Below are 20781 nucleotides of genomic sequence, written 5' to 3' on the forward strand. Positions count from 1 at the left end.
TATTCCATTCATGTGATGCATATTATACATATAGACACATGTATATTCTACACATATGCATACATTATACATTCTATACATTTATTCCATCCTCTTGATACATTATGCAATTACACACATGATATACATACACAATATTTTCATATCAGCGTCTGGGATTGAACCCGGGTCTCTGGTGTGAGAGGTGAATCATTAACCTCTGAGCCACTGTGAGTTGATGAATCCATGCAAAGAAAAGGACATGATACACAACATACAAATGCACGTGATACACTCTGTACATGATACACTATACATATGCACACATTATATACTCTATACTTATGCACACAAGATAAATTTCATATATATATATATATATACACACAATATACTTCATACATGTAGACACGTGATACAGTCTGTACATTTATAAACACACACTTCAAACATATAGACACATGATACATGTACACTCTATACATATACATATTTTCCCTACAAATACACACATTATATACAGTACAAACACATACTGTATGCACACATGATCAACTCCACACGTATACACTCTTTACATATGCACACTTGATACACTCCATACACACACACAATACCAACCCAAGCTCATTCTGGAAACGTAGCCCAGCGGACGTTTCTGGAGTTTCTGGCGTTTAGGTTTTTTTTTCGAGCGAACGCTGCGGGCGGTGTGGTGCCGCTCCGCTCCTCCTCTTCGCCGGCCGTTGGCTCGCCTCCGAGTGGAGGGCTTTCCCGATGCAACCAGTTTGGGGGAAACCGAAGCACCCGGAGGAAACCCACGCGAAGGCAGGGAGAACATGCAAACTCCACACAGAAACACCAACTAACTATAAAGTGTATAATTTGTGCATAAATATGGAGTGTATCATGTGCATATGTGTAGTGTGTACTGTGTGCATTTGTATGTTGTGTATCATCTCCTTCTCGTTGCATGGATTCATCAACTCCCAGTAGCTCAGAGGTTAATGATTCACCTCTCACACCAGAGACCCGGGTTCAATCCCAGACACTGACATGAATGTATCTTGTACGTGTATGTAATGTAACGTGTATATGTATGGTATGTGAGCATATGTGTAGAATGTATATGTACAGATGATACAGATCATGTGTCTATATGTATGAAGTATATTGTGTGTGTTTATATGTATAAAATGTATAATTTGTGTATAAATATAGAATGTAACTTATGCATAGTTTATCATATGTGCGTTTGTATAAAGTGTATTTTTTGTCCAAAAAAAAAAAAAACGCTGATTAAAAGTATCTGCTTTGGACACTCCTTTTGTGTTTGATAACTAATACTTTTAATTTTTACATCAGCTGGCATCCAGCATTTTGGTGCATTAACCTGTTTATTGGTGACAGGAAAACCCGCTTAAGTGCATTCCTGCCCCCCACTGGACATATATGTAAGTGTGTATCATAACCCTTGACAAATAGTGACACCAATAATAAAACAAACATAAAAAACTAATATTAAACAAACATATTTTATTCAAAATGATTACTTAAGCAACCTTATATTTATTAAACCATAATAACATTTCTAATCATTTAATTGCATAATAAACCTTTAATTTTGCAGGAGCATTCCTTAGCATTATCTTTTGATTTTTTTTTTTTTAGAATTAGCATAATCTATTTTCATAATTTAACAGATGTAATTCCTCTATTAATCACATTATTTTTGTTTCTTAAGCTTTGCAATAACCTGATTCATTACAAATAATAATCTTGTTAATTACGCTCAAAGGACTTTTACGTTGAAATTAAACTACTTCCTTTTAAAGTGAAATAACTTCCTTTTACTGTGAAAATTCATGCATACACACATATGAAATCCCTTGCATATATGTATATACACAACAAACTGTATAAATGTTTGTGAATTTTATTTTGTATGTTTGCACAAGTGTCATTTGGGTGTTTATGCACACATCAAGTTTATATTCTTATGTGACAGTTTATGGGTGTATATGCATAGATCAAATTCATATGTATTTGAGAGTGTGTATAGGTGTGTTTGCATGCAGCAAGTATATATGTATATGCGAGTGTGTATAGGTGTGTTTGCATTCAGCAAGTTTATATGTATGTGCGTGTGTTAATGTGAGGATCAAGTTTATATGTATGCGCGTGTGTATGTGGGTGTATTCATGCGTCAAGTTTATATGTATATACACAAGTTTCATCTATGTTGTTTTGAACATCCAGTAGTATAGGTGTATATGAGAGTAATTTGTAGGTGTATATACACATGTTTTATGTATGTGTTGATAAGCAAAGTTTGATTTAAATCCTACACGGCACCTCATACCATACACTCTGTACATATGCACATGATACACTATACATATGCACACATTATATACTCTAAACTTATGCACATATACACACAATATATTTCATACATGTAGACACATGATACAGTCTGTACATATATACACACACACACACACTTCAAACATATAGACAGATGATAAACTCTATACACATACACACACTTCAAACATAGACACATGTCTGTACATATACACACTTCAAACATATAGACACATGATATAGTCTGTACATATACACACTTCAAACATATAGACACATGATATAGTCTGTACATATACACACTTCAAACATATAGACACATGATATAGTCTGTACATATACACACTTCAAACATATAGACACATGATATAGTCTGTACATATACACACTTCATACATATAGACACATGATATAGTCTGTACATATACACACTTCATACATATAGACACATGATATAGTCTGTACATATACACACTTCATACATATAGACACATGATGCAGTCTGTACATATACACACTTCATACATATAGACACATGATATAGTCTGTACATATACACACTTCAAACATATAGACACATGATATAGTCTGTACATATACACACTTCAAACATATAGACACATGATATAGTCTGTACATATACACACTTTATACATATAGACACATGATACAGTCTGTACATATACACTCTATACATATGCTCACATACCATACATATACACGTTACATTACATACATATATTCCATACATATACATTCATGTCATTGTCTGGGATTGAACCCGGGTCTCTGGTGTGAGAGGTGAATCATTAACCTCTGAGCCACTGGGAGTTGATGAGTCCATGCAACGAAAAGGACATGATACACAACATACAAACGCACCTGATACACTGTACATATGCACACATTATATACTCTAAACTTATGCACATATACACACACAATATATTTCATACATGTAGACACATGATACAGTCTGTACATATATACACACACACACTTCAAACATATAGACAGATGATAAAATCTATACACATACACACACTTCAAACATAGACACATGTCTGTACATATACACACTTCAAACATATAGACACATGATATAGTCTGTACATATACACACTTCAAACATATAGACACATGATATAGTCTGTACATATACACACTTCATACATATAGACACATGATATAGTCTGTACATATACACACTTCATACATATAGACACATGATATAGTCTGTACATATACACACTTCATACATATAGACACATGATATAGTCTGTACATATACACACTTCAAACATATAGACACATGATATAGTCTGTATACTTCAAACTTCAAACATATAGACACATGATATAGTCTGTACATATACACACTTCAAACATATAGACACATGATATAATCTGTACATATACACACTTTATACATATAGACACATGATACAGTCTGTACATATACACTCTATACATATGCTCACATACCATACATATACACGTTACATTACATACATATATTCCATACATATACATTCATGTCATTGTCTGGGATTGAACCCGGGTCTCTGGTGTGAGAGGTGAATCATTAACCTCTGAGCCACTGGGAGTTGATGAGTCCATGCAACGAAAAGGACATGATACACAACATACAAACGCACCTGATACACTGTACATATGCACACATTATATACTCTAAACTTATGCACATATACACACAATATATTTCATACATGTAGACACATGATACAGTCTGTACATATATACACACACACACTTCAAACATATAGACAGATGATAAAATCTATACACATACACACACTTCAAACATAGACACATGTCTGTACATATACACACTTCAAACATATAGACACATGATATAGTCTGTACATATACACACTTCATACATATAGACACATGATATAGTCTGTACATATACACACTTCATACATATAGACACATGATATAGTCTGTACATATACACACTTCATACATATAGACACATGATATAGTCTGTACATATACACACTTCAAACATATAGACACATGATATAGTCTGTATACTTCAAACTTCAAACATATAGACACATGATATAGTCTGTACATATACACACTTCATACATATAGACACATGATATAGTCTGTACATATACACACTTCATACATATAGACACATGATATAGTCTGTACATATACACACTTCATACATATAGACATATGATATAGTCTGTACATATACACACTTCATACATATAGACACATGATATAGTCTGTACATATACACACTTCAAACATATAGACACATGATATAGTCTGTATACTTCAAACTTCAAACATATAGACACATGATATAGTCTGTACATATACACACTTCAAACATATAGACACATGATACAGTCTGTACATATACACTCTATACATATGCTTACATACCATACATATACACGTTACATTACATACATATATTCCATACATATACATTCATGTCATTGTCTGGGATTGAACCCGGGTCTCTGGTGAGAGAGGTGAATCATTAACCTCTGAGCCACTGGGAGTTGATGAGTCCATGCAACGAAAAGGACATGATACACAACATACAAACGCACCTGATACACTGTACATATGCACATGATACAATCTATACATGATACACTATACATATGCACACATTATATACTCTCTACTTATGCACTCATGATACACTCCGTAAAATTCGAGCCTCAGCTGGGTCAGTTAGCATTTCGGAGTGGAGTTTGCATGTTCGTCTGAGTTTCCTCTGGGTGCTCCGGTTTCTCCCACAAGTCCAAAGGCATGCGGTACAAGTGAAATGGGTAAGCTAAAATTGTCCGTAGTGTGTGAATGAGAGTGTATGAATGTTTCTCATTACTGGGTTGCAGCTGGAAGGGCATCTGCTTCATAAATCATATGGTGACCCCAGATTAATAAAGGAACTAAGTCAAAAAGAAAATGAATGAATGAATAATAATATTTTTTAATACTTAAAAAATGGTTACCAGGTATATAATGAGATTTTCTTTTCCTTTGACGCCATATTAATATAATATAATATAATATAATATAATATAATATAATATAATATAATATAATATAATATAATGTGTTGTCAAGTCCAGTGTCAATGAAAATAAATTATTAAAAAGATTAAGGGCTCTGGTTATAGATATTTACATTAGATGTCGCCTACCCTGTTGTTGTCTATTGAATGGAATGCGTCAATAGAGCCGCCATTTTAGTACAGGTTAGCGCTCCTTTGAAATGAATGTGGGACCAAGCTGCAGTGGAGGACTGTGGCCATGCAGAGCCAGAGAATTTCGGGAGTTTTCCTGGTGGTCATTATGCAAAATTATTTTTTAAATTACGAAAATTATAATTTGACATCACTTTTCTACATTGGTGGATAAGTTATCACACGTGCACGTTCCTGACAAAAAAAGTTTGTGTTTGTGTGTATGCTAATGTATTATCAACCCTCCCTGTTAGATCTAATCTGTGTCCTGAAACACCCCCTGTCTTCTCATTCTAACTGAGGGAGCGATTTGTTTGTGAATTAATCTCCGTTATGAACGACTCGTTCACTTTAGCTGACAACAATACAAGTTTCTGGCAGCGCAGCATCTTGTCATATTTCATTTACTTTGTTACTTTGCAAAACTAGCATAAGCTTGGTACTGAGTGTGTTATCATCAGTAATGTTGCTTGTTTAGCACATATGTTTATAACATACAAAAACAAAATCTTATCTATGAAATGTTCTGCCTCTGTGCTTTGTTTTCTTTGTTTGCTCGTTACTACACCCGTACACAGCGCTAAAAATCCAGCATCTTCACGTTGTCACTCTTGACAAGCGCGGTTGAATGACATTTGTGCCGGGAGCACTGTACAAATGTGGCGGCGCTGTGGACGCATGCTCAGGGTCCGTATGCGATATCTAGTGTATATATCTATAGGCTCCTTTATGGACTCTGGTAAGGTGGAAGTGTTTGAAGGATATTTATTGGCTGAATAAGTTGTCATGGTTGCATGGTCCCACAGACTCCACCCACACTCTCTGTCACTAGCTTTTAGCCATCTCGGCTAGCTGTTCCGTTCTGGCCATTTTCTAATTGTTTTGTTTGTGTCTGTGGTGCTTCTTTGAGAGAAGACTGTGCGATGGTTGTGTTGAATAGCAATACCAATGAGGAACAGGATATAATGTAAGTGTATTTTTTTAGCATGTAGCTTGTAGCCGATAGCTAATTATTTTATTTGGTTCACGACATACACGTCAGTTGTTTTTGTTAGCCGGCGAAGCTCATAAGCGTAACTAAATGCACGCCTTATAACGTCACATATGTCTATAGCATCTTTATCATCCACTGTTTTATATAAATGATGTAATGATAATAAGAGTTTTAAGGTGTTTTTATTGTAAATGATATATAAATTATTATTCAGCACATTAGCCGATTGTCTGATCTATCTATCTATCTATCTATCTATCTATCTATCTATCTATCTATCTATCTATCTATCTATCTATCTATCTATATATATATATATATATATATATATATATATATATATATATATATATACACTTTATTTTCTGTCTCTAGTTATTTGTTTATTGTTAATATTTCCTATAATTTTGATTTTGGCTGCTGGTTTCTCTTTCGTTGAGCAAGGAAGGGTTCTTCCCAACAAATACTATTAAAATAGATAGATAGTAGAACAAACCTGTAAGGTAGCTAGAATGTACATATGTTTTTGCAGAGATAAGCTGTGACCTATTTCCATGAAGCATCTGGCCTGTGGCTAGAGCTATAAATAAAAACACTCCAGTGGGTCTTCACAGAAGGATCTGTAGTTTCACTACAACACTGAAAGACATTTAAGTCCACTGACACAATTAATGAATCCACACAAACCTGGATTACACATATGCATGTATAATTGTATTTGAGACCAATATATCATTAACCACATATTTTTTTAACTTACCTAATTGGATTAGTGATTAATGCATAAACTGTTTGAGTAAGCAATTTTATTAAATGATTTTGAAGAGATTTTTGTTATTTTTTTTTTGCAGCCTAAATGAGCCACGATGCTCATCTCTACCCAGCTCCCCCGCTAAACGTGTTTCTCCGGCCAAAAAAAAGCAGTTCTTTATTAATCAGGCTATTCGTAACTCGGACCTTATTCCCAGAGCCAAGGGCAAGAAGAGTCAAAGACGACAGGAAAACAGTGAGTCTTGTTTTTTTATTTTTGGGGACTTCACTATGTCATTAATGTTTATTTTATTTATTAATTACTCCACAGCATGTGTTTACCCAAATAAAAATGATGTGATCATTTGCTCACTTTATTACATTTTCATATACAACCTATTGAACACATTAGTAGGCCTGTCATAATAATCAGTATATCGACATGTCGTCTAATACTTGATGACCTCAATCTTTTCTGCCATTGCAATATATATTTACAAATTCACAAATAACGTGAAATCCATTTTACAATGCAGGGTTCAACGCTACGGATTTGTTCTACTAATCCGATCGGGCCAATGGTTCAGATTTTTACTTGCCCTGCCAAAATTTCCACTGGCCCCACCAAAGTAAAAATAGCTATTAAATTTTATTATTTTTTTATCTTGAAAAAAAAAAAAAAATATATATATATATATATATATATATATATATATATACAAAAAATAAATAAATAGGGCGGCGCAGTGGGTAGCACGTTCGCCTCACAGCAAGAAGGTCGCTAGGTCGCTGGTTCGATCCTCGGCTCAGTTGGCGTATCTGTGTGGAGTTTGCATGTTCTCCCTGCGTTCGCGTGGGTTTCCTCCGGGTGCTCCGGTTTACCCCACAGTCCAAAGACATGTGGTACAGGTGAATTGGGTAGGCTAAATTGTCCGTAGTATATGAGTGTGTGTGTGAATGTGTTTCCCAGAGATGGGTTGTGGCTGGAAGGGCATCCACTGTGTAAAAACATGTGCTGGATAAGTTGGCGGTTCATTCCGCTGTGGCGACCCCGGATTAATAAAGGGACTAAGCCGACAAGAGAAAATGAATTAAAAAAAAAATGTGTCAAAAATAATGTCTATAATTATTTAAATGTTAAAAATTATCCAAATAGTATTTTTAAAATGTTAATATACGTATAATGAGCAAAATTATGTGTTAACAAAACAGAAAGAGCAGTATGGAAAATGTGAAGGCATTTTATTTCAGTTAGAAATTATTTAACAAAAGGTGGCCTCTATTGGGCCAGTAATGATCCAGTTTACTGTCCCAAGCGTCTCTCAAATTGGCCCCATCGGGCAGTCCTTAATGTTTAGCCCTGCAATGACATTTAAATTCTACCTCACCGTTGTCAAAGTTATATTTGGATTTTTAACAGTATACATAATAAGACATTTACCTTTTTAACATCAAACTATAGAATCTAAATAACCCTGAAAATAATACGTATTTTAAAGTGTTCATGGCTATTTGCATTATTGTGCTGTTATATAATCAATATGTAATCAGTGGCATAAATTATCCCAAAATGACGATAATATCACTTATCGCAACAGTTTCTGTGACAATATACAGTATTACACAACACAAATTCCTTATCGTGACAGGCCTACACAGGAATTTTTTTTTCGAAATTTCAGAGCCTTCAATAAAATGAATAATCACAACAAAGACTCCAAAATGTTTACAGAGTTTTCTTTTTGTTCTTTATTGATGTTTTAAAAAGAAGTTTGCATGTTAATGTTAATTAACATTTTGAAGTATCTATGTTACTGTGATCTTTTCTCTAAATAACTAAATAAACATTCAGTTTAATTAATTAAAGCAGCCGTAACACTGCATCATCAGATAAGAGTGAGCTGTTTTTTGTGTAATTTACGATTTCACAAGCTCTGTAGTTGTGTAGCAAACCGGTGGCTGTTGACATCCAAATTAAGAAAAACGAATACTAGGGAAGTTTGTGGTTACCAGTCTTCAACACTCTTCAAAATATCTTATATATTTTGTGTTGAATAGAAGAAATAAATTAAATGGAGGGAGGTCAGTAAATAATGACAATTTTCATGTTTGGTGAACTATCCCTTTAAATCAGCAGGTCGCTTTGAAAGCAGCACACTGTAATGCACTTACACGTCAGTAAAGGCAGGCTTTGGCACACATATACCTGTTATATAATTGTCACATACCAGTAGTAGTCTAAAGGTATTTACCAGCTGAAGCAACATTTGAACAAGTGCTTTGGCTTGCTGTTTCAGTCTCCAAAACATTCAAAAGGATGTCACACCAATTTGTTCTTCAATTTTACTAAATGTACCAGTGTCTTTAAAATATACTGTATATGAAGAGATTTATGACTGTAACTTTGTACTTGTAGTTCAGAGAACAAAATACTGCCGTCGTTTATTCAGCCCTCAGCAGCTCTTGGCACTAGCAGTTCCAACAGGGCCGGAGTGGGACTCCGTTTCAGCCCTGGAGTTTCAGCCCTGGAGTTTCAAGCCAGACCGGCCCACATCAGTCCACGACTGACTATATTAAAATAAGGTCATTTCCATTTCAGTTTCTAATGACACTACCACGTCTTTTTCAAGAAAACAGCTGCTTTAGAACTGTAAATGTTCAACAGCCCTCACAGTATTATATGTCGTAACAATAAAAATGAAAACAATAAAATAATGATGTTTTAGGTGAGATGCGAACACGGGTCGGCAGCGTCTTAAAGCAACGTGCTAACCACTAGACCAATGGCGCTGTTGTGGTGGGAGAAAAAATTTTAGATTTCTGATCAAGTTACATCAGAATGAATGTAGTGAATCATCTGATTTTCATTGAGCAGGTGTGATATTCATTATTATTAATTATTCAAATTCTTATATTCACTAAGGTGCCGCTGTTTGGGGTCGAATGATGATATTTCCATCATCATTACCCTGCAGGCTGCATTTTGCTCACGGGGCTGCGCGAAAATAAATAAAAAGAGCGGAGCTGCGGCAAAATAATGAATAAAAACAGTGAGGCTATGGTCAAATACATAAATAAATGAAAAAAAGTGCGACTGGTGAGACTGCAAGCAGCTAGGGACACCGGCCCTCGCGGCCAAAAAACGGACCGGCCCACCAGGAATTCTCCCAAATTCTCCCCAGTTCCAAGGTTGTGAATTCCTAGGAAATACATAAACCTTGAATGCAAATGCATCGGCCAAATGTGGTAAATTAAAGAAAACAGTAGTTTGAGTCTGTATTGAAGAATAAATGTTTATTATTGGGTAATTGCTTTAGTTGTGATTTTGGAACATTTTTGAAACAAGATTTTAACAACTGTTATTGTGCGTAGCTCGTTTTCTGGACAATCTTTTGGAACGAGATGAGTGCTCTAAAGAGGATGGTGAAGGCCATGAAACGGCCTCACCCAGCATCTTCACTGAAGCCTGCACCAATGGAAACTACATGGAGGTAAAGCAGCTGTCTGTGACTGCTATATGTTTAAGGATGTTTTTATTTCTTCACTCTTATCACTCTCTCTCACTTTGTCATGTCTCTCAGTACTGGAGTGATTTTATGAATCGTTCTGGAGAGGAGCAAGAGCGACTTTTGGCTCTCCTAGAGGAGGAGGCTCAGAGGACCCACTCTAACAAAAGCCATAAAGACCAAAGAGAGGGTCAGACAACATTTAACAGCACAAATTCATTCCACACACAAAACCTAAGCTCTGATAGGCCTGATACATTCACTGAGAGTCTTTTGTTCTTCACATGCTCTCCCTGGTCTTCTTTACCCATCTAAACTGTTTGTTTGTTATTTTTACACGGTAGAGCAGTGGTCGCCAACCCGTTGACTGTGATCGACTGGTAGATCCATCTCAATCTCCCAGAACAGGGGTGACCAACCCTGTTCCTGGAGATCGACCTTCCTGCAGATTTCAGTTGCAAACCATAATAAACACACCTGCCTATAATTATCAAGTGCTGTTCAGGTCCTGATTAATTGATTCAAATGTGTTTGATCAGGGTCTGAGCTGAACTCTTTAGGAAGGTTGATCTCCAGGAGCAGGGTTGAGCACCCCTGTCCCAGAATATACCAAAAATGACAGAAGAATCAAGATTAAGATTTATAAACTATTATTTTTCTTTATTTAAGTGCTGTTTTTGTATGTCGATACATGACTGTCCCTTTAAATGGCATCCTTGTGAGGTGCAATGAAAAAACTGTACAAAAGCACGCACATCTCTCTTAAATGGGTTCTCAGCCAAAACTGCAAAAAGTGCAAATAAAATGTAAATCAAAGGCGGCAACACCAAGGCTCCATAAATACAAATTTATTAAATTAAAAAGGCTGACACAGAGCGTGTAATGTTTCGAGCCACCCGGCTCTTTATCAGACTATGTTTATTACAATCAGGTGCTCCTTTTTATACACTTCCGGATCACATGATCTTCTCTCGCATATATGCCAACATATACATACATGCATATGTATACATACACAATCGTTCATTTATACATATACATATACATACACATACACATGAATACGTATACACATTCACATATAGTCTATAGCTTTGATATTATAAATCAAATTACAAAAAATATATATAAATACATAAATAAACTATAATATTACATCGCAAGTTATAATAAAGAAAAATAAATAAGGAAAAAAAAAAAAAAATTATATATATATATATATATATATATATATATATATATATATATATATACATGATACACCAGACTATACAACAAAATATAGCCAAAAAACCTTTAAACCAAACCCCTACTTAAACCTTCATTCATTCATTCATCATTCATTCATTATCTTTTCGGCTTAGTCTCTTTATTAGTCCGGGGCTACAACAGCGGAATAAACCGCCAACTCATCCCACACACTTCCCCGCAGCGGACGCCCCTCCAGCCTTGTGAGGTGCAAAACTGCAAAGTAGCAGCTGAGTTTTTGTAAAAGATGTGTGCCCAGAGCACATAAGCAGCGTGCAAAGCTCTGACTGCCAATAGAAAACAATAACCCCATAAATGGTGCTGCTAAATATGGCACAAACCCACAGTTACAATTGCTGAATTCGAGTAAAATGTTTTAGTATGCAGTGGGGGAAAGAGTACTAAAAATCATGCTCTAGTAAAAGTACCATTACTTGGCTAAAAATTTAGTGCGAGTTAAAGTATCTGTTGTAAATAATACTCAAAGTATGAGTAAAAAGTAGCTTTTTAAAAAGTACCGAAGAGTAGTATTACGCCATAAAAAGCTGATTCATTTACATGTAATTTGTAGATGTGTGTAAACGTAACATTCTGTAGTGCATTTAGTTATTGCTCAGCAGGCACACAACGTCACAAGACGTTAATATTAGGTTAGATTTAGGTTGTGACGTCAGGTGACCAAAATTCAGTATCCAGCCAGCATCTAAGAACAATGTTATTTTGATGTCCAATAACGATGTCAGTTTCCACACTTCCTGACATGAGTACGTTTACATGGACACCAATAATCTGATTTTAATATGATTAAGACAGTTCTCTGATTAAAAGTCCACCATGTAAACTGATTTTTGATTTATTTAATCTAAGGTCATAAATAATTAAACTAAACAGAAATGGAATTAGGACATGTCGAGTATGCTGATTTAAGTTGCATTATTGAAATGCAGTACAGACATGTAAACACCTTAGTAAAACTATTACCATCATGTATGATTTTCGAATAATGACAATTCTGGCTATGACTGCCTGCCTGATTTTTGTGAAGACAAAGGTGATACAAATTTTTGATGAAGGTGGCCACTTCGTAGTTCTCTATGGAGGAAACGTGAAATGTGATTTGATGTAACCTTTAATTCCTCAAGCTTGGGCCATCCAAAATTTGCAGCGTCTTTATTGTTTCAGTGATGATCATATTATTTGTTGACATATTTGTTATGATCTTTTTCCAGTAAATCCTGCCTTCAGCGCTCAGGAATGTTTCCAGAGGATCGATCGGAGGCTGCGCGTGACACTCAAACGCAGACAGATCCCCATAGTGAGTCTTTCTGTCATTTTCTTGATCTTTAGCTTTCGACCTTTGATCAAGCATTTTCCCCATCATTTCTGTATATCATTCTTTATATCATCCACTTGCTCTGTTTAAGGGAGTGTTGGAGGGTCTAGAGTCCAATCTGCTGGGATTCTTCATGGCACATCCTCACTCGATTTACACAACCAGACTCAGCAGCAGGTGCACAAGCTATCAATTAATGCATCTCTTACGTCAGGGATGCCAAACTCAATTCCTGGAGGGTCGCAGCCCTGCACAGCTTAGTTCCAACCCTAATTAAACACACCTGATCAAACTAATTGAGTCCTTCAGGCTTGTTTGAAACCTACAGGTAAGTGTGTTGGAGCAGGGTTGGAACTAAACTGCAGAGCCGTGGCCCTCCAGGAATTGAGTATGACACCCGTCTTGCGTCCACCGACTAATTCAGACCTCTACTAACTAACACAGTGCTCACCATAATTGAATACACCCCAATGCAAATCTGTTTTGATTAAATGCACCAAAATATTTGCTAAACAGACATATTTATTAAAATAATATTTCAGTCACCAAACATATTTAGAAATTGAAAGGTAACACAATTAAATTCAAGCAAAATATTGCAAAAATAAATTACAACCTACAACATTTCAACTTAATTGATCACATTTTTTTGCTTCTTGATTTTTCCTCTTTTGTTTTAATTTGTACTTAATATTTTTCTATAACATATAAATGTGTGTGTGCTAGTTTTTAGACCAATATCGTAAGTTATTTTGTTAGATAAGCTCCAGATTTGGCTTCAGTACTGACTAATCTACTGTATATGCACAAATATAATATTGTATAGCTTCCTATTAAACATATTAATGTAAAAGATAGATTAGTGAGGGGTGTACTTTTATATGATGAGCAGCACTGTATATTTATTAATATTTCAAGACCATGTTTGAGATATTCTTAGTCATTTTGGTGAATGCTATATTTTGATTCAGATGTGTCTGTTTCTTTAGTTATGAGCGACTGTTGCTTCATGCTATTTGCCAGTACATGGATCTGACCTCTGCAAGTGAGTAATCTTCAGATATTGATCATTTCTTTTTTTTTCTTTTTTTCAATGAGTCTGATGCAAATTGTAATTTCCTAAGGACTAAATAAAACCATCAGAAAAAGTTAGGTAACCCAAATGAGTTCCATGGTTTTGCTAAATAAAGCTCTCAAATAAAACTCAAGGTGAACAACATGATACATCACAAAAATCAAGCCAAAATGTAAAAGCCAAAGTTGACAAACCTATGATGCTCTTATGATTCCCATAGAGAATTGAGACTCATCAGACCAGGCAACGTTTCTCCAATCTTCTATTGTCCAGTTTTGGTGAGCCTGTGTGAATTGTAGCCTCAGTTTCCTGTTCTTAGCTGACAGGAGTGGCACTCGGTGTGGTCTTCTGCTGCTGTAGCCCATCCAGTTGGACGTGTTGTGTGTTCAGAGATGCTCTTCTGCAGACCTCGGTTGTAACGAGTGCTTATTTGAGTTACTGTTGCTTTTTTATCAGCTGGAACCAGTCTGGCCATTCTCCTCTGACCTCTGGCATCAACAAGGCATTTGCGCCCACAGAACTGCCGCTCACTGGATATTTTCTCTTTTTCAGACCATTCTCTGTAAACCCTAGAGATAGTTGTGCGTGAAAATTTCAGTAGATCAGCAGTTTCTGAAATTCTCAATACCTGTCTGGCACCAACAACCATGCCACATTCAAAGTCACTTGAATCACCTTTCTTCCCCATTCTGATGCTCGGTTTGAACCGCGGCAGATCGTCTTTCCATGTCAATATGCCTAAATGCATTGAGTTGCTGCCATGTGATTGGCTGATTAAAATGTAAGTTAGCAAGCAGTTGGAAAGGTGTACCTAATAAAGTGGCCGGTGAGTTATACTAGTTATCATGAGCACAATCGTAATTTAAAATAATGAATTTGATTTATTAAATGTTGCTGCTTTGCACACTCTTTGGACAGTGATAATTTCCCTATAATACCAGTTCATTTTTTTAAGGCATTACAAAACAAAAGATTTGACAGGATTTGAATATAATTTAATTTCAATGTTGTGGAAAACCATTTGATCAACTAACTTAAGTGTTCTGTAAATGTTATATATTGGTAACGGTTTGATTTAATTAGTGACTATAATTCTCTCTATAAAAATGCTCCACTAACTTTTTTAAGTCAATTTTTGCAACGTTTTCTATGGTAGAAAAGGCCAAATGTAATCGTTTTAAAGTGTAGTGTGTAATTTTAAGTGGGTTTTTTTGTGCAGGCTCTGACTGTAATGGTGCTCGACAGACTGAAGTGGTCAACAAACAGGAAGAGTTTCTCCCTCCTCAGCCCCTGCTCTCTGCCTACCTGGAGCAGCTGAACTAAGCTGCTACGAATCGTGGCCTCAACCACCAGTACCACTGCTGTTCATCCAGCCAGACCAGACCAGAACAGGCACCACTGCCCTTCAGCTGGCTAGTATGAACTATGCAAAAGGCATTTTATCCTAGGACCTCTCCCTTTAAGAGGCTCCACTGACTAGAGTCATCAATATACTGTCTCTTTCGTTTACTTGCATTTTCTGATGTTTGGGGGCTCATTTTAGTGGACGTTGTTGTATCTTTAAATATGATCTGATTCTTTTTCAATGTTCCAGACAGAACTTTTTAGAATATCCTTCATGAAATCTTTGTACACGTATAGAAACATAGCTGTATGTGAACTCGGCCAGACGAAGAATATGAATTGATGATTATTGTTTTTGGTGTTCTTGACCTTAAAAATCATTGGAAGTGAGTTTAGAAATTCAGGTTCATCTCCATCGCCACACAACCCACATGTAGTCACTGTCGAAAATGTACAGCTCAGGCTTCTACACAAGAACGACTTCATCTAAATCAGAGGTCACCAACCCTGTTCCTGGAGAGCTACCTTCCTGCACATTTCAGTTGCAACCGTGACCAAACACACCTGTTTGTAATTATCAAGTGCCGCTTTAGGTACTATTAATTGGTTCAGGTGTGTTTGATCAGGGTTGGGACTGAATTGTGCAGGAAGGTAGCTCTCCAGGAACAGGGTTGGTGACCCCTGATCTAAATAGTGCTAATATTGCAAATCTTATGGTAAACGGTTGTACCTTTGCAAGCTCTTTATCTTACTGCACAATATTGAACTAGTTATTCTTTAGACTTGATTCCATTAAATCAGCCAATCCTGCCTGACAGTTAAAGAGAAATGAGAAGACCTTTTATATCCAGCATTCTATGCCTTGAAGTCAAACTCAACCTGTGTTTTTAATCTGCCATTTGCAGGTGTCGCATGTTAAAACGCGTTTTATTTCCAAATTAGGATTTGCCAACATGCACTTACAACTATGCCTTACCTGTACACACCATATTTGTCATTTTTGTATGTATATAATAGCCTTTACATCAATGTTATGGTTTACACACAAGGATAATAATGTAATGTTTTCTACTATCAAGAAGTCCTGAGACACTTGAGCAGATCTTGCATTTGTATCTGTAACCAAAGTGTGTGTGTGTGTGTGTGTGTGTGTACAACGCTGATTCTCAGGCATCAACACAGCAACATCCTCAGAGTAAAATGTACTCAGTTCAGAGAATGTTTGGTCCCTCTCTAACTTGAGTGAATTTTATTTAACAGCAGATTTAAAGTTAATGAGACAAAGATATGGTTAATTAAGTGATGATTAAGCACTGATGATGAACACCTGCTGTTAATGAGCAGAAACAGTAGAGAAGCAACCTGTTTGACTTTATTTATGTCAGTTGTTCACAAAAGTCCATATGAGATTTATTGAGAAATAACTGTTTTAATTCTTTACATTTTACAAAAAAAAAAAAAAAACAACTAAAGAAAATGCCCTCACCCCCCCCTTGAATTCTGACTTGAACTCTATTGTTGATTTTTCTTTGCTTTGCTATGACAAGTATAAAGAGAGCAAATATGATCAGGTTCACTGATCCTTTGTTGACTCTTACTCTTGATAAGAATTATTAATGATTATGTTTGACTTTGCAAATTATATTTGATTCATGGTTTATTATATAAGAAAATAAATTCAGTGTTTTTTTTAAGAGAATGGACCTCAGCTGTGGTTTTATACATTTTTAAAACACATTAAGCATCTGAAACACTTTATAGACACAAACATCAATAATCAGCGTATCTATGTCAACAGTGGTTAGACATTTTATTAATTTTTTGACTGCATTGTATGCTAAGCGAATCATACAATAATCATCTATAGTTCCCAGTGTGCACTGTAGGGAAAAAAAACTCTCCATAGTTGAGAAGCACATGCTGATTCTTTATTTCTGTGTGTTTTGTAATCTGATAACAGTGTTGCTGAGCTCCATCTTGATACAGTGCTGCTTTTGTGAAAATAGATTATTCAAACTTAAGTAATAAAATCAATTTTATTGATTTGACCAGAATCAAATATCCAGAGGACAATTGCTCTCTTTATATAATATTTGTCACAATACACTATTCAGCAAACCAAAAGAAGCTAACATTAGAAATCGAGTCAGAAACCAAGTACAGCTGTTCTCCTCAATGGTGACAGCTTAAAACACAAAAAGTGTTTGTTTTTTTTTCTGTTGTAAAAAAAATCTTGATTAATTGTTATATATATATATATATATATATATATATATATATATATATATATATATATATATATATAAGCTCAAACAGGTTGTTAATAAATAAAGCTGCTGTTTGTGGAGTTGCTTAATGATCCTCTGCTGAGATTTTAAGAGATTTGATGTGTTTTATTTCAGTTTATTTCATCTACGGCTGTGACTGGAGTCAGTTGTAATTTTGCGTTTCTCTTCTCTGTTTTTGCTTATTAACTGCAGGTTTTCATCGTCAGCCCTCCATCAACACATAATTAATCCCTTCATTGTCTCATTAACTTTAACTCTGCCGTTCAGTACATTTTACTCAATTTACAGAGGGACCAAATACTCTCTGAACTGAGTAAATTTTACTCTGAGGATTTTGCTGTGAACCTTCATGAATGTTTTTTTAAACATAACCCTCATAATCACTTAAAGTCAAATAAAAATAAAAAAGAGCTGCTTTTTTAACGTGTTCCAATGTTTGAGTTTATGCTGTTTAAACCATGAATACTTTAGATTGCTTCGTTGTATTTAGTTTTCGTCTGTGGCAAGTATCTATACCTAAGACTATTAAATGGTATCAAGCTTTTATCTAAAATCTAATTGTGTGATTATTTTGCTGTATAAATCAAGCCATGGAAAAATTCAATGACTTATGATGAATGCACACACTGCTGGTCAAAAGTTTTACAACTGTAGTCACTTCTTCTCAAGTCAAATTACGAAACTTTTTTTTTAATTGAAAAGAATTTTTTTTTATCTAAATACATTTAAAAATGTCATTTATTTCTGTGATTTTAAGGCAGGGTGTCGTAGTGGCACAGTGGGTAGCCCTGTCGCCTCACAGCAAGAAGGTCACTGGTTTGAGTCTGGGCTGGGTCAGTGTTTGACATTTCTGTTTGGAGTTTGCATGTTCTCCCCGTGTTGGTGTGGGTTTCCTCCTGGTGCTCCGGTTTCCCCCCACAGTCCAACGACGCGATATAGGTGAATTGGGTAAGCTGAATTGTCCGTAGTGGCGATGTTAGTTTACTCAGTGTAAGACCGTTTGCAATGGTGTACGTGGTGTTAAATTTGACCTATAGCTGCCACTTGCACGGCGGACAGCATCTGCCGATTATATGAAGGATTAAACTGAAACTCTCGTGCTAGATGTGGCAAACAGTTAACGTTACCTTAAAAATCCATCCCACAGACTTTTCATAGCGGACTTGAAGCCAATGGAAGTCTTATCCACTCTTCTAAATGTGTAGATGGTGGATTAACATTCAGCACATGGTCACTACTAAAATGTGCCATTATTTATAACTTTAGATGCCATGGTTTCTAAAACAAAATCTGTCAGTGTTATCTTCATTCTCATCTTCAGCGCTTTACAATTTTTCGCGGTAGTAGCTCTCTCTGTCATCCTAAGCAAGGACGCACTGACTGAGTGATTGACAGCTGATATTAACCAATCATTCGCGTTCAGTGCTAGAGCAGTGATGGGCCATTAAAAAGAGCGAGAAGGCGGGGCAAGCATTACGGACTTGGCTTTGTTTACTGCAGCAAGTTGACATGACAACTGTTTTAAACCATTCCTGAGAGCTGCGTTTCGCGTTAAGTGCAGACAAAGAGCTTAGAGATGCATTCCGCGTCTCCCGAATCCACGCATGTGGTGAACATTTTACAGTAAAAACTGGTCGCACACAACAATTTTAAGCACTCGCAGAAATGCTCCCAAATATATTTTGAGGTCGCATAGATAAAATTTTGGGCGCATATGCGACCAAAATGGTCGCTATTTCGAGCCCTAAATTACATTCTTAATTATTTTGCAGCTATGATCTGACAAAAAAATATTTAGTCAATAAACCTAACAATATTTCTAATGAAGCTATCAAAGCTTCAATGATGGAGGAAAAGTTTGACTTGCTTGTTTTCAGGGCGAGTTTTCAAATAAAGACGACGTTGTCTATTAATAACGAATGTTACATGTTTGCTACTTTAATATATATATATATATATATATATATATATATATATATATATATATATACACACATATATATATATATATATATATATATATATATATATATATATATATGTGTATATATATATATATATATATATATATATATATATATATATATATATATATTAAAGTAGCAAACATGTAACATTCGTTATTAATAGACAACGTCGTCTGGTTCTAACTGTGATTTTGCTGATTCCATCTCATTGATGCTAATGTGTTTTTTTAATTAGCAGATGGCTATTTGCTCACAGCATGTGTACACTGCTGCCCCTCCGAACTCAACAGCGCCCCCCATTTTCCAATGTAGGCATTCCAATCAGGCGCAATATATGCTAAGTAGACTATCAGTGTATTATTTTGCAATTCCTTCACAATAATGATATAAATAATAAATAATAATAAATAATATAATAATTGCAAATCTTGCAAAAAAATCACTAAACAAATATTAAGAAAACTGGTTGTTTTCAACATTCTTAGAACAAAAAACATGTCAGCTGGGTTTATATTTAGGGTAAAATCCATTATTGCATCCATTTCACAATATATTGGCTTGCATTTATTTTGAGAAATTTTGAATGTGATTTGACAGTATGAATAGCACGAGGAGTGTTGGTTGGTAGTAACATGGATTAATTAGTAACATGGATTAGTTAGTAACATGGATTAGCTCACAGGAGAAGT

The 20781-nt window shown here is 35.4% G+C and overlaps 1 protein-coding gene across 3 annotated transcripts; it reads left to right on the forward strand.

The window, feature by feature from the left end:
• Positions 1–6407: 6407 nt before the first annotated feature.
• Positions 6408–18548, forward strand: r3hdm4 (R3H domain containing 4). Of its 3 annotated transcripts, none has more exons than XR_015502108.1 (9): positions 6450–6554; positions 7433–7587; positions 10704–10822; positions 10913–11247; positions 11441–11560; positions 12294–13400; positions 13510–13595; positions 14408–14463; positions 15713–17056. XR_015502108.1 is itself a non-coding variant. In XM_087272865.1 (9 exons), the coding sequence occupies exons 4-9, from the start codon at positions 10817–10819 to the stop codon at positions 15814–15816; spliced, it is 453 nt and encodes a 150-aa protein (XP_087128991.1). In that variant the 5' UTR covers positions 6450–6554; positions 7433–7587; positions 9748–9914; positions 10704–10816; the 3' UTR covers positions 15817–18548.
• Positions 18549–20781: the final 2233 nt, after the last annotated feature.

The sequence above is a fragment of the Danio rerio genome, chromosome 11 (genome assembly GCF_052040795.2).
Source record: "Danio rerio strain M-AB ecotype USA chromosome 11, GRCz13ab, whole genome shotgun sequence".
NCBI lineage: Eukaryota > Metazoa > Chordata > Actinopteri > Cypriniformes > Danionidae > Danio > Danio rerio.